The following is a 15,658-nucleotide window of genomic DNA, read 5'->3' as shown; positions in this document are numbered from 1 at the left end:
TTTAACATTATAATCTTTATAATGTTAAATCCTCCTATCGTCCTCCGCAGAGCATATTTTAAGGGATTTCCACTGGGCGACAGTACCGGGGGGGGGGGGGGGTCTGAGGGGCATGGAATATCCCCTATCAAAAAGGGGGGTCCGGTTAAGTTAATTCTTAAGTTAAAGTGAAAATCACACATTGCTACGTATCTTTTAATGAATTTTCCGATTATATTTGCTTGTAAAAAGTCCATTATAATCTCACTTAATTAGGCATTCTAGAACGTTGTAACAAGCCAAGGCTCCCTTCACAACCTCTTGGGCCAAAATTATAGCTCAATACTCTAAAATATTTACATAATGTAATTTTTTAAATTCCGATACATTTAAAATGTGAATCATAAAAAAAAAAAAACGCCGGCACCACCCATAGTCCCTGGGCGACAAAATCTGAGCACTGGGTGACACAAGTGTCGCCCAGTTAACATGTTATTTTATGCCCTCTGGCTCTGGAGGTTGCAATGGGATAATGATAAGAGAAAGATAATAGAATAGTGTTTGGTGAACACCATTTCACCATTGCTTCGTCAACCAATTTAAGAAATATTGCTGGTTAGTCACCACTGTAGAAGAAATAATACCCCCGCTGCAGCAAAGCTGCCGACTAAACCAATTTCCATTTGCCTGGACTGAGATTCAATTATCTATTAAATTTAGCATTTATGTTTAACGAGTACCTAGGTTAGCAGCTACAGGGAAACTAATAAAGTGTGTTTTTTATTAAAATATCAATAGCTTATTATGATATAAGTAAATCTGCCAAGTTTGATCAAAATATATCCATAAACAAGCCAACTACAACGTTTTAAAATATTCTCCATAAGAATAACATGGGAATTTGAAATTAACAAGTTTTGAATTTTCTCCGTAACCAATCACCGTACAAAAAAACTCTGGTATACTAAATTATTTGTTTTTTTAAGCTTTTTAAAAAGGTTTCTGGAGAAAAATTTATAAATTTTTTTGTTTTAAGAGTAAAAAAAGAGAAAAACCCATTTTTATCCCATTAAAAAACAACCCATTTTTACCCCCGTTAAACCCCGTTCCCATGGTCAGATCATGCTGGTTTGCGAACTCATTCAAGTTTATACCAACTTACAACTTCAAACCAAATTTGATCAAAATCGGACAAAAATTACTCAAGTTATCGTCCGGACGGACACACACACATATATACAGGGTGAGTTTCTACTGACCGTGTTAACTTCGCCAGTGGGTTCTACTCACTAAAAGGAACAAAAAAGTTATTGAAAGGTATGTCCGAAAATCCATATTTACCCAGATATCCGCCATTTTGTTTTTTATACAAAAATATTTTTATCTGTGAAGTTTTTTATTCGATGATTATGAAACTTGGTAGACATGTTACCATACACAAGACCTATAATAGAAAAAATAATAAAGTGGTTCCGATTGTAAATTTCAAAATGGCGGCCGTTTGAATTTTTCTAACTTAAATAACTCAAAAACGGCTAATTCTATGAAAAAATGTCAAGGATACTTTTGTGTCAAACCGGTTTTTGTGTAAAAATAAGACAAAAATTAAGGGTTCCCCGACTAACTTTGCCTTGTTTTTACACAAAAACCGTTATATTTCAGTTATCTTTTGTCGAGTTATTTAAGTTAGAAAAATTCAAACAGCCGCCATTTTGAAATTTACAATCGGAACAACTTTATTATTTTTTCTATTATAGGTCTTGTGTATGGTAACATGTTAACCAAGTTTCATAATCATAGAATAAAAACTTTACAGATAAAAATATTTTTGTATAAAAACAAAATGGCGGATATCTGGGTAAATATGGATTTTCGGACATACCTTCCCATAAACTTTTTTGTTCCTTTTAGTGAGTAGAACCAACTGGCGAAGTTAACACGGTCAGTAGAAACTCACCCTGTATATATATATAGATATATATATTCATATATAAGCATTTTAACGAATGGTGTTTTTGGCCTCTGGGGACATCAAAATGAAAAAGTAAATCGGTCCCGGGCCTAGGTCTTACCATGAGCATGAGACCTGCGGTAATAGCTACTTCCCTATAGGGAAATTCGCTAAAACTATTCATACCATGAACTCTTTGACACCCTCCTAACATTTACAAAACAATTATATTTATATAAGAAAACTATTGTGACACTATTTCATGTAAACAATCCGTAGGATACAATTATTCTGATGCCTTTTGTAGTTTTGTTACGGACTAAGAGACTAAGGCCAGCTGTTTATTAAGTCTGGACCATTTGATAAAGGACCCCCATGATGAAGGACAGAAGGACACCTGAGTCTAGTTTAACAACTTTCTAAAAAAAACTACACATTTCCTCATAAACTAAAATCACATGATTATAATAATTCACGGAGACAATAATTCCGACTCTTTTAAAATCTGTGGTTAAGCGATTTGATTATTAACACTGATGTTTAGATTATTTTTTTCGGCCTTTTAGATTATAATCACTAGTCTCCATCTTTACTTAATCACATACTGCACTTCCTCTTTTGTACAATCTGACATTTACAATATTGTTGTGGAGTCATATTTGTGCCATCTCATCCATGGTGGAATCTCTTCTTACATTTACAATACTGTTGTGGAGTCATATAATACAATAACTTGGAGTCAGCGATCTCTTGGCAAATTGTATCAATAGGTTACTGGGTTTAAACAGAATACAAATTATGACTGAATAAAAAAAACATTTATTTAAATTCCAAAATACATTTGCTAAGTAACAGCATAGACCTAAAGTAAAATTTATATACTTAGCGGTGTAGCATAAAATTCTATCTTTTGTATGTATTACTAATGAGAATTGGTTGACTAATTAAAACTATATTTACAAGGTAGATTACAAAAATTACATTACCAACTTAATAAAACCTTTTTAACATGTGTATTTATCAAATAATTTTTGTGATGAAAATGAAATAACTAAACGTTGGAAACGAGGAACATAAAATTTAAATAAACTATTATTTAATATAGTATACTACCCCTACTCCTTACTAACTAAAAAAAAAACATCCCGAGATTCCTATAATACCCAAATTGGAACAGCAAAAAGGAAACAGTTTTTTTTTGTCTTGGCCAATTGTTTTGTTTTTGTACCTATAATTTTATAAGACCAATGGCATCTCTTAAAGTTCGGTACACAATTTAAAACTCCAACTTGTCTGTGCAATAATAATATCATTCACAGAGATGTTCTTTATGCTTTAGGGTCACAAAGAGAAAAGTTCAAAACTAATCAAAAACTGTTAAATTAAAATGTAAGTAAATAAATTTAAAAAAAGTCCCATAGCACTGTAATAAGCCTACTATAATAATGTCAAATTAAAGTTAATCAACATTAAACCCTTGTTTAGTTGGCATGTTGTTGATTAATACATTTAATTAAGATACTATCTAAGATAATATTATTCTGTAAAAAAAAAACTGTTCATACACTTTGGCTTTAACATTAAAAGAATATCAAACAAAACTCATAGAGAAAGCACTATAACTATTGTTTTATAAATAAAGGAAAACTATAAACTAACATATTATGTTCAAAGTTAAAACTGAAATATTAAAAAAACATTCATTTAATTCAGAAAAGATACAACACTATGCATAGTTACTAGATAACTCAAAGAACATGTTTTGTATATATCTTATATTTTATATCAGTCTTTAAAGACTACTCGTCATAACCAAATAGTTAATTCTAGATGCATAATTACTCCAGGTAAAGTACAAATAATTTTAAGTTCAACAGCTGCACTTTTGAAGAAATTGATAAAGAGGTTTTATGACAAGGGAATGAGAGTTTATTACTTGAAGTAAAAGAATGAACACTATCATTATTGTTATCATTATCAACTGAGATGGGGACCCAATTTATATTTTAAACCAAATATTAACGAAGGATGAGTGTACAACAGAGTGTGATGCCTTGTATACTGTATAGCTTTGTTACCCTCTAAAAACAGCGGTTTTATTAATCAGGTCCATTGATATAAATCATATGCTTAGCTAAAGCATATTCAGTGTCTAGTATATTTTGGTGTTAGGTGGTTAGTCTTCTCCATTGCTGTGGTGTTGGGTCGCCATAGTGTAGGCAGCTCCTACAACAACACTTCCTACACAGGCACCTTGGGCAGCTACCCTCAGTTGCATCAGGTACTGGGGCGTAGACATGGTCAGGGGACGGCGAAACCTATAGGCACCTACTGCACAAACTCCCGTCATAGCTAACAACCCTGTAACAAACACACATAATACAGATATAAATACACACCTATAAAGCTGTCAAAACTTAACCTTAAAATTTGAATGACAACATCTGAGCTAGAGACTGGATGTATCACAGAATGAGAGAATTGAGAGACGTTGGCCGCCATTCGTACTAGAGGTAGAATACATTGTTTACTTAGTACATTGAAACATTACATTAGTGGCAGACTAGTGGGAATTAATAGGGACTGCAGGATTGAAATGAAACCAATGAGCTTCATTACAAAAATTGTAAATGTAAAGTCTGAAAACTAGTTTTTATAGTAACATGTTATGGTAATGATGAGATTTTTCTTGTACAACCCATATACAAACTTAAAGAGGGGATATTAATGTATATTTTTATTTAAGTGGGGTCCATGGGCCACCATTCTGTAATGGGTTGAGATGGAGACCTTTAGTTTACTACACCAATATTATTTTTAACTATTGGCCTTTAAAATAAGTTGTCACTTGAAGGGGCTCTACATTAAACATTTTTGAGCTACCCCCAAAGACGCCCATTATGGGGTTTCAGACAAAATTGGAATGCAAAAAAGTATATTTTTATGCCATATAGGGGTTAGCAGAGTTTAGTTTTTCTGGTGTAACGGTATAACCTATTACAGAATAGTTATTTTGAGGTGTCTATACATTTTGAACAACCCTGTATATTTGTTAGGATTAAACCATACAAGTATACCATACTACTTTTATACATTTAAATTTTAATAGAACATCTACATTAATAATATGAACATTTAACTGAAAAGTAGGAACACTTTCTAATAGCTCTTATTTAACTTTCTTGAAAAAAAAACTGGACAATGCATAGCACTGCTGCTGCTGAACAAAAAATATTCTTATTTCTTAAAGTAAAACTTATATTTTAGGGTACAAGTTAAAACAAGTTTGGTGCAGATTTAATTTTATAACCAATATCATTGTTCTGGAAGAACGATAGGAGAGTTTAATAGAAGAATACATCAAGATAAAAACAGCAGCTTAAAATGGCTTTGGAAGTTCCAGCATAAAATACATAGATTCAATATAGAGATTAAACAACAAAGCCAATCTAAGTACTCAAGTTTGTGAGAAGTTAAAGCAGTTCTGATAAGATAGGGGAGTTGAAAAGTTTGTTGTTCATGTTGTAGTCTTACCAATTCCAAAAAATGGACTTTCTTTCAGCTTTCTCGCAAGTTTGTCAGACTGCGACTCGAACTGGTTCTGATCTCTGATTTCATCTGAAATGAAACCGAAAGTTTTAAAGTTATGGACTGATTCCAATAATCTTGTTTCATAAAATTTGTTCTCTTCATGGTAAATAAAAACATGAATTGTGAATACCGTAACTTACTTGATCTGAGATTGAGGAAATATAAAAATATTACTGGTAATCACTACTTGCACAGTGGGGGCGATAAGAACCCGCGCCCCCCTCTCCTAATAATCTTTAAAAACATTATCAAAGGTATTTCCACCTAAGCTTGTAATTGGCCTTGGCTCGGCAGTATTGGCCGAGTGGGTGGATGCTATTTTTTTGTCTTAGGATGCTAGGCATGACCCTGGAATTTTTTTCACATTGCTTTAGGCTAGACCTAGGGTTACGGCATTATCACTTAGATAAAATCCATTGGTGATTTAGCGGGATTTGAACCCGGGACCCCAGACACTGGAGTCCCGCGCTCTAACCACTAGACCTGCTCGCTCCCCCAGGGTGTATGCTATAGGCAATGATCTTTCTGCGAACATCCCACTACTGACTCACATCTAAGCTTTATTAGATGCAACTTGCATGATTGCAGACAATATTTGAATTAGGTTAGTAGAGAATTTTAACGATCGGTCAAGTGTCAGTTTAGCTTTTGTAAAACTACTTAATCTAGCGCTATAACTGGTAAAAAAAAAATTACATCATAAAAGACGTCTGGTAATACTTTTATAAATATTGTTATGATAGAGGGGCCCAAGTAGCAAGGCCAGTCGGGTGTCTGAGTTTCGGAAAAACTTTTCAAGAATCCCGGTCAAGGCTCGCAGGTCTCGCAGGTCGCCCAACTCATCGCTGCCACTGTATATTCAGTAAACATATCTAAATATTATAAACTATTTAGAACATTATAGACTTCAAAATGTTTTAGACAAAAAAATTTGCTGTTTTAATAATAAAGAAAAATAGTTGATTTGTCCAAGTAAAAATTACCAGGGTAAAAGTAAATAGCACAGGGTATATATAAATGGTTAACTTTCAAATACCAACTTTGCACAGAAAACAATCTTAAAATCAAAACTTGACAGTTAAATATGTGTTTGGTATTTAAAAATAAAATGACAATTTTATAGAATTAACCCACACATTTCGTGTTGAAAGTTTGAAAATACAACTACACACATGTTATATGTTTCTTGTAGCACTGATTCATTTATTATCCTAATAAAATTGTTTGAAATAAAAAAGAGACAGTTTTTTTTTTTACTTTTTATGAACAAAATCGCAATAAATCTGAAGAAACATAAGTTTGTTAAAACTAAAACATAATACAGGGCGTTTATAAAAGAATCATCAGGTTTCAATGGCGTGTACCTCACCCAATTCTTGTCCCACATTAATATTTGAAACATGTGATCAAAAAGCATGTTTCCAAGTTTTATAATCAGCTGTTCAATAATCAGTCTTGTTTTTTTCTTGGACGTGATTCATCATTTTCAAAATTATTACAATTCAAGAAAAAAAACATTTTGTGTTTTTCATTATGACTTAAGTTGATCATCAATAACCGTCCAGCGTGAGTTTCGGGGGCATTTTAGACAGACTCCTCCTACACACCAAAGCATTTTAAGGTGGTATCGCCAGTCTTATAACTCTGGAAGTGTATTAAAACGTAAAAAGTGGTCAGCAAACGAGTTATTTTAAAAACTAAGGTGGATTGGCAAAATGTAACGATAATGACTTTTCCCTTCTCAAATGCCCCCCTAAGATCCCCTGATCTTTCGGTGTGTGATTTTTTCCATGGGTTTATGTTAAAGACAAAGTTTATAGGCCTAAACCGCCAATGCCTTAAACACTTCAAGAGCTCCGTGGACGAATTCGCAATGCCGTAGAATCAATCAACCTTGTGATGCTAGCCGGTGTATTAGACAATTTACAGCACAGATTGTAAACTTGCTCCACGGCTAATGGGTGGCACATTGAGCACTTGTAGGGGTATCTATGAAAAATTTAAGAGTTCTCCTTAATGTTGATATATTTTATATCCGTATTTGTTTAAAATTAACTTCAATAAAATGTTTTAAAACCTGATGATTCTTTTATAAACGCCCTGTATTATTCATCAGGTTTTTAAACCACCAATTTTTAAACCCTAGGCAACAAGTAGCCAGTTTTATGAGGAGGACAAGAAAACCAAGGTAAAATCCCAGAGAGCTGTAGACTAAGCCAACAAACAACTAACTGAGCCTAGGGATCAATCAGGGGTCGAAACTTTGCCCCTCTATATCCTGCTACAGTATCACTTTACAGAAAAACTTACTTACTCCACATTTAACACATTTTGGTAGAATTTTGCAAAACTTATTGTCGTTTTACAATATTATTCTTTTATAAGAAAATGTGAATATACAAATAACATGATAGAAAGCAGCTTTAGACATAAAAAGGGTGATTTTAGTTAAAAAAAGAACACGATTTAGATGATTGTTTTTTTAAGGATTATGGTAAACGATAATGGTTTTTGTAAAGAAAATTAAAAAAAGTATTTGTCACACTTTACCCTAGATGCATGTTCTTCCGTATAGATATTACATTAATAATGACTTATACCATAGATAAAACATACTCCCTTAGTGTATGTGTTGGTTAGTCTATGCTTATACTATGATAGCCGGGTATGGCCCGTGCCTCGCAACGGGAAGAGAACTAACGCTAAAGAGAATGATCATGTTCTCTAGATCTCCTGCATGAAAAGTTATTTACTTTTCATGTAGGTTAATCGGGAATATGAGCTATCAACATGCCAAATTTCAGCTTAATCCGACCAGTACCTAGTTAATCCGTGAGTTAGCCCCAAACAAACAAACACACAAACATTTACATTTATAATATTAGGCGGGTTACACACCGGTATCTCCAACATGATGTCGCAGATATTTTTCGTGCCTGCGACATGCCCCTTGAAAACCAACCTATGTTAACTTATGGAGCTATACACACCAGTGTCGCAGACACGTTGCCTGCGACTCGTGTCGCAGACGCGTGTCTCGAGCGAACCAACCAGTCGGTGTTTGGACAGACATGTCTCATGTCTCCTGGTCCCGCGCATGCGCAGAACACGTTTCTAGTAGTTTTGGCGCTTTTTTATTTACTTAATTGCCTTATGGTGTGAAATGCAGTATTGTGATATTATAATACTTCAATTGACACCATAAGGAAATTACGTAAGTACTGTAATACAATTAATTAGAATGTATTTTGGAAAAATTACTATGAAGTTATCTTTAATGTTTTTTTAGAAAGAACAACAGCGACAACACATAATCTTTTTCTGACGATGACTTCATTTAAACTGATGAATGTTGTGATTCCTTCACTTTCATGTCGCCAGCACGTGCCTCTTCCCATGGTTGTATTTTATTATATGTCGCAGACATCATGCCCGCGATATCAGAAATATCTGCGACATTATGTCTGCGATACCGGGGTGTAACCCGCCTTAGTATGAAGTATGATGATTACACCCATGTCTGAGTAAAATTTTCCTATTTTAAAACTAATTTTGAATGCTTTAGATAATTACAACCAAAAGGCGATTTCCACAGCCATCATACTTGATAATAACTTAAATAAACACATAATTATTTACTGAAAACAGAATAAAATCAACCTCGGCTAGTAATGAACTCACAAAGTTTTTAAGTTTCCTTAAAATTAAAAAAAATCTAAATGTAATGCTATAATATGTGCTTGTTATACTAAAGCAAACACTTTCACCAAAATCAAAATCAATATTAATAAGGTGCAACTATCCAGTTTGGCAGACAAACTTTGACTGCAAAGACGAAACAATTTCATTAACTAAACTAAGTTCCTTTATAAATGACTTGGCTTAGGGATCTACCACTACAGCCTTCCCAAACTGATAAAGCCCAACTAACATCAACCAACTAATCCAACCAGCTTACAACTACTGTACTAACACTGGGGTCTACATAACTTGGTTGATCTCTCTCTATTTAACTCCATTGTTTCTCCGTTGGTTGTGTTTACCTATTTGATTACTAGACTTTTAACTGCCAGGATTGCTTTTAGAGCAATGAAAGCCACTTGATCAGAGGGATAGTGTTTTATAATTATGTCATGAAGTAATAAATTAAAACAACGTGTATAGATGAAATAAATCTATTTTATTAATTGAAATTATAAGTTAAAAGATATGCATTTAAAATTAATCTCATCAGCAAACTGACATATACTTTCTCTCGTTAGCTTTTGTCGACAACCCTTGAAAGGAGTAAGTGGTGGGGGTAACTAATCGTATATCTTATAAGAAAGTCACAAAAAATGCAATAACTTTTGTACCGCAATTTTTACAGGGGTTAAACCATTTTGTTTGGAGTTAATACAATCAACATACTAAATATGATCAAAATATTTTGGGCCGTTTTTGTGAAAATCCGATTTTTTTGTTATTTTATGGAAAATCACCATTAATAATCAAAACTACCAAAAGATGAAAAGACGTGCAGAAATTTAATCAAAATCAGACTTCAGGTGTAGTCTTCAGATCTGTACACATCTACACATACAAACCCCACGCCCAGACATTTTTGGAAACCTCTTTTTTGGATTCAGGGGGGCAAAAAACATTTCCACCCAAAACTAAAACTTGAAATTTTTTACAAAATCATTACTTTATCCATATTATTATGTATAGGGGGAGGAAGTAAAAAAGTGGAATTATGTCCAATAGTTAATTTAAAGATTCTAATAATGTTCAAGTGGAGTAAAATCCACCACTGCAGTCTTCAACGAAAGCATAAATTTAACTATAATTAAGAGCATATTTAGTGTACGGTTTCAAAGTCTAAACCCAAAATTTGGGAAACTGTAATAAATTACAAGACTACTAGAGTGTGAAATACAGTAATGTCGAAAGTCTTTGCTGATTCTTGAATTAACCACAAGATCCAGAACCTCACTGCACTGGATTTTTTAATTAATTTAGTTATTAGTTATTACAGTTGGACATTATGAAATACACAAACGTATGCAAAGTAAACGTTTACAGTTAAATCAACCAATAAGAAATACTGTAACAAAAAACAGAAGATGACACAAGAAAGTAGAATGAATCAAATTCCTCACTCAAATTCCTCAGGAAAACATTAAAATAATCACCCACTACAAATAACATATGCAAGAAGCTGGCAATGACACGAGAAAGCTTCAATAAATCACAATAAATTGAACACTTTTGCCAGAAGATGGCAGCACACAATAAAGCTATAACAGGTAAGGTTTAGGTAAGGTTTAGCTATAACAGCTAAACTAAACTTTGATCTCTCGTAACTTCTCGTGTGAAATGCCACTGGCGTAGAAAAAAAAAAAAAAAACACTCTTTAAATCAAATGTGTCACCCAACCAACAAAGTTAATCCCAACACCAAACTAAATTAATTTGCTAAGGTAAGGAAAATTAAAGCAAGAATATTTTCTACGAGTGGAGGACATGTTTGTTAGTAACACCAAACTACAAACTCAATTATACAATAATGCATTCCAGAGACGGTGCTCTCATCCAAGCTAAGATGGAGAGGAGGTTGTAAAAGTCACAAAATTCAACAAAGACAACAACACAAAATAACAGAAACATTAATCTTACCTATCATTTGTGAAGGTGCTTTTTGAAAGTGCCTAAGTAAGTCTTGTCCACTGCAGGGGAAATTCATCAGAGTCCCTGCCATCCCCATGTGGCTTATCATTCTTTTACTTCTTTCCACCAAACTGTTCCACTTTACTGGGGGTAAAAAAATAGCGGTGTAATTTTTTTGGAGCAATAAAAATTGTTAATAGTATTTAGAGTGTGATTATTTCATAGCCTACTGTAAAAAAATACAAATCAGCGCAACACTATCGTCAAACCATTCTCCTGGGTCCTGGGTCAGCTTTTAAAGTTTGATTTTAAAATAAGAATAAAACTGATTTCTGAAATACTCTCAAAATCTAACTTTTTAGAGAAAACTAATTCTTCTTTAATCTTGTAACAGATTTTGATGGAATAAATAATTAATTGTGCAGACATTTTTTACTTTGAATTTTAAATATTACTCTAGGACCTTTAGATGCAGCAGCCTTGCTGTGTAAAAGGGAGTTGAGACATGTAGCTGATTGCCCCTATTGATTTTTTGGTGGGATAGGAAACACCTTAGAATCTCATAATTGCCCAGACCATACAGACGTTTTGTTAGCGATATTGGATGACTTATAATTGCATAAATAATAGTTATAAGTAGTCTCCGCCATAATGACATCAAATCCAAATTGCATGGTAATGTATATCCAAATATATTACCACTGTAAAAAATTATATTTAGACATACTAGCCATAAACAATTAATCATTAACTTTATAATATAACACATGAAGAAACTTAAAATAAAAACTATTGTAAGACAAATTCAGAATTTATCTACCATGATTGAAGATTGAAGACTTTTCAATTTACTTTGAGACGAAAAGGTGAAATTAAAAACCACCTATTATTATAGTCACCCACCTGTATTGATTTTCAACTACAATTCGATATTGGTGATCACTTTTCCAATGAACTATCTATTCAATGTAAAATAGGCAAACCCTTTTAAATCAGAATAATACCTACAAAATTATAAAAATAGCAAAAACTGAATGAAATATAAGTCCTTAATCTATAGCCCATATGCTAGTAATTACACATTTCAATCAGAAAAAAAAATTAAGTATAAAATTAAAAAAGTAAAATATATCAACCTCTACTACTTGTTTGAAGGGGCAAAACCTTCCACATAAACACAAAAGCCAAAAATAATGATTCACGTGGTGTAACTAACATGATTTGTATTATGTTAATACCATTGACTGGGCCAATACTTACCGAACACCAATAACTCTGCACCATCCATGATCCAGCATGTGACAACCAACTAACTTGATACACAGACGAAGAGACGACACTCGGACACTGATACTGGAACGGCGATGTGATTGTTGTGGCTGTGGGGTTGAAGAGGGGAGGGGAGGCCGTGGCGGACGTGCAAGGTTATGCGTAGCCTCCACCTGATACGCGCGAGATCCATGCAGTGGTCCGAAAGGCAGTGCTCCGAAAGGCACTGGTTCGAAAATCATTTTCGGACTACTGCCTTTCTGAGTACTGCCTTTCGGAGCAGTGCCTGACCATGCTAAATCTGTCGGACCAGTGCCTCATCTCTGCATTATTTTCGAACCACTGCCTCTCGGACCACTGTCTTTCGGAGCAGTGCCTGAGCGTGCAGATTGTTTCGAACCAGTGCCTTAGCAATGCATTCTTTTCTGACCACTGCCTTTCGGAGTAACGCCTGGGCTCCAACATTGGTTGAGGGAGGAGCAAGAACCGAAGGCGGAGACCCTTTGTAGGGGAAGGAGGGGGTGTGTCAGTGGTGGGCGGAGTCAGAATGCCACGGTCATTGACGAGACCTTCTCTGGAGGAATAACCCAGCACCACCGCGCCATCCCGAGCGCTTCCGAACCATAACGAATATAGCCGAGGTCAGAATATAACGCCTTATGTCGTCTGTCTGGAATCGGGACAGCGGAATTGAAATCGGAACGAAACATCGGAGCGATTTCTTCCAATCCCGAGCCTCCTTTAAACACTGATAGGAATAGATTAGTCGTTTAATGATGTTATGTAATTAATTATAAACTATTTGCAGACCAATTATTAAAAGCTAAAAAATCCTATGTAAGCCAAACTAATCCTTTAATCTTCCTCAGTATATATTTATCCTTTTAAAAAATCTCCTATGTTTTCTGGAAAAATAAATAGTGAAATTCAATCTACCTATAGTTAGGCAACAGTTTTAAAGTAGTTTTGAACAAAAAACTTTTTAGTTAAATGCAGAAAGCTATGTGGAAATAAATGATATTTTACATGTTTAGACACAATAGTAACAAGTACTTTGTTTGAAGTTCATTGTTGGTGATGGTGAGTTAATGTTGTTCAAAGGTTTATTGCGGACATTTTCCATCACGAAAGTAAAAAACAATACACAACGTTTCGGGATCTGGAATCTGATCCCGTCTTCAGGTTGGGCGTTTGTGTATTGTTAGTTGTAATGTGTTAGTTAAGTTTTTTCACCTGAAGACGGGATCAGATTCCAGATCCCGAAACGTTGTGTATTGTTTTTTACTTTCGTGATGGAAAATGTCCGCAATAAACCTTTGAACAACAGTAACAAGTAAGTAGATTTTTTCGTAAACATACCCCTTATTTTAATTAGGTACTGTTAGTTTTCCTATCCATATAGTATTATCTAAATTTAATTATGCCAGTTGTATAGCTCATTCCGTCTGATATGCGAAGTTAACATTGCTATTATTTTTTTAGCTTCTTAATTGAAATCAATGTGGCCTATCCAAAAACACCAACTTACCTAAGATTAGCAATATCCTATTATTAGAATGCTACGGTAATAACTTATTCTCTTTTGGGAAACTTGCTAAAATTATATCCAAGTGTTGGTATTGATTACTATTTATTAGATCTCGTTCGTTTTTTAAGATAACGATACATTATTGTTTAATGCACCTGTTTGAAAAGAAAACTTACAGTTACGTTACCTATAGGAAGGAACTTAGCATTTCATTTATTCCCGTAGGAATTAGATTATACAACACAGTATGAATAAATATTGATGGTGAATAAGTCTTTTTATTTCGGTTGGTCGCCTACGTTTAATTCCTTTTAAAGACTAATAACTGGAAACATAAGATAGCAAATGAGAGACACCATAACATAATATCTAACCAAATGCCAAAATAAATATTACAAGTTTAATTCATTATAGGCTACTTTGAATCCTCAAATGAAACTTAATTGGATGCTAGTTTAAATGAGTAAAGCGATTGCTACTGCTACAAGAAAATGAAGTAAACACATCTAAATACATTTTAAAATGTAGGTAGGCCTATTCAATCAAAATTCAACTCCCTTAACATATGTAAAACATAAATAGTTGTAAGTCCTCAAAAAATAACCAAATTCGAATGTTAAAGTAACGCGTAAAATTAATAAAGTGAATTATAATTAGAAAACTGAGAAGATAGAACAAAATTTGACACTCTCTTCTAACAGTAAGGGGCTGTCGTCAAGATGCTACCCCGACAACACGCCACCATCTAGAAAGTCGGAGTGTTGGGTTGACTTGTCCGGCCATTTAAGTGTCATACCAAAAGAATGGTAATTAATTATAATATATAGTACATTGTCGTTCTGTCCGCCAGTAATTTTAATACGGGAATGTTTGATTTCTTCATAAACCCCTTTGTACTGCCGTTGATTATGGACGCTAACTGAAAACAAGTGCATGTAATACACCATATATAAATACCCCCGCCGCAGCAAACCTGCAGACTAAGCGAATTTCTATTTGACTGATTGGATTTACACTGAAATGTCTACTTAAAAATATAACATTTATTCCCGATTTAAATACAATTAGTTTAACAAGTACTTAGGTTTGCTGCATCAGGGAGGGTAAAACTGTTTTTTTTTTGTAAAATGTTAATAGTTAGTAAGAAATAAAAAAAATTTCCAAATTTGATCAAAATATGTTCATAAACAAGCAAACTACAACAGTTTACTTATTCTCCATAAGAATAACATGGGAATTTTAAATTTACAATTTTTTGGAATTTTCTCCGTAACCATTAGGCGCATAATAACGCTTCAATATACTAAATTATTTGTTTTTTTAAGCTCTACAAAATGGTTTGAAAATAAATTGCTAAATTTTATGTTTTTTGGGTCAAAAATGGGAAAAACCTATTTTTACCCCATAAAACCCCCCGTAAACACCCGTTCCCATGGTCCGATCATGCTGGATCGCGAACTCGTTCGAATAAACGTAGGTTTACACGTTTGTACCAAATTTCATCAAAATCGGATCATTTTTGCTCGAGTTATCGTGCTGACGGACACATATATATATATATATATAAATATATAAATATATAAATATATAAATATATAAATATATATATATATATGAATTTGAACGGATGGTGTTTTTGGCCTCTAGGGACCTCAAAATGAAAAAAAAAATCGGTCCCGCGTCCAGGTCTTA

At 33.7% G+C, this 15,658-nt stretch overlaps 1 protein-coding gene across 2 annotated transcripts; it reads right to left on the bottom strand.

Annotated features, from left to right (window-relative positions):
* Positions 1-3,792: 3,792 nt before the first annotated feature.
* On the bottom strand, positions 3,793-12,510 carry LOC128983553 (HIG1 domain family member 1A, mitochondrial-like). Of its 2 annotated transcripts, XM_054402865.1 has the most exons (4): positions 12,430-12,510; positions 11,179-11,313; positions 5,465-5,548; positions 3,793-4,291 (listed from the first exon to the last, which is right to left on the bottom strand). In XM_054402865.1, the coding sequence occupies exons 1-4, from the start codon at positions 12,455-12,457 to the stop codon at positions 4,107-4,109; spliced, it is 432 nt and encodes a 143-aa protein (XP_054258840.1). In that variant the 5' UTR covers positions 12,458-12,510; the 3' UTR covers positions 3,793-4,106. The 2 variants fall into 2 exon arrangements, with proteins under 2 accessions (XP_054258840.1, XP_054258841.1); XM_054402866.1 differs by lacking the exon at positions 11,179-11,313 and having other exon boundaries at positions 12,430-12,502.
* Positions 12,511-15,658: the final 3,148 nt, after the last annotated feature.

The sequence above is a fragment of the Macrosteles quadrilineatus genome, unplaced genomic scaffold (assembly GCF_028750875.1).
Source record: "Macrosteles quadrilineatus isolate MER2022 unplaced genomic scaffold, UCM_ALF_1.0 Scaffold_1__1_contigs__length_201487025, whole genome shotgun sequence".
Taxonomy (NCBI): Eukaryota; Metazoa; Arthropoda; class Insecta; order Hemiptera; family Cicadellidae; genus Macrosteles; species Macrosteles quadrilineatus.
Note: the sequence above shows the minus strand (reverse complement) of the source record. Positions and strands in the feature narration are given on the sequence as shown.

Bases quoted from the DNA above. Each gene is read 5' to 3' on its own strand.
- LOC128983553 (XM_054402865.1), bottom strand. From the start codon at position 12,457: ATGGATGGTGCAGAGTTATTGGTGTTCG. The intron at 11,314-12,429 runs GTAAGTATTGGC...TTTTACCCCCAG, and splicing joins TGCAGAGTTATTGGTGTTCG to TAAAGTGGAACAGTTTGGTG. The intron at 4,292-5,464 runs GTAAGACTACAA...TGTTTGTTACAG, and splicing joins AAGTCCATTTTTTGGAATTG to GGTTGTTAGCTATGACGGGA.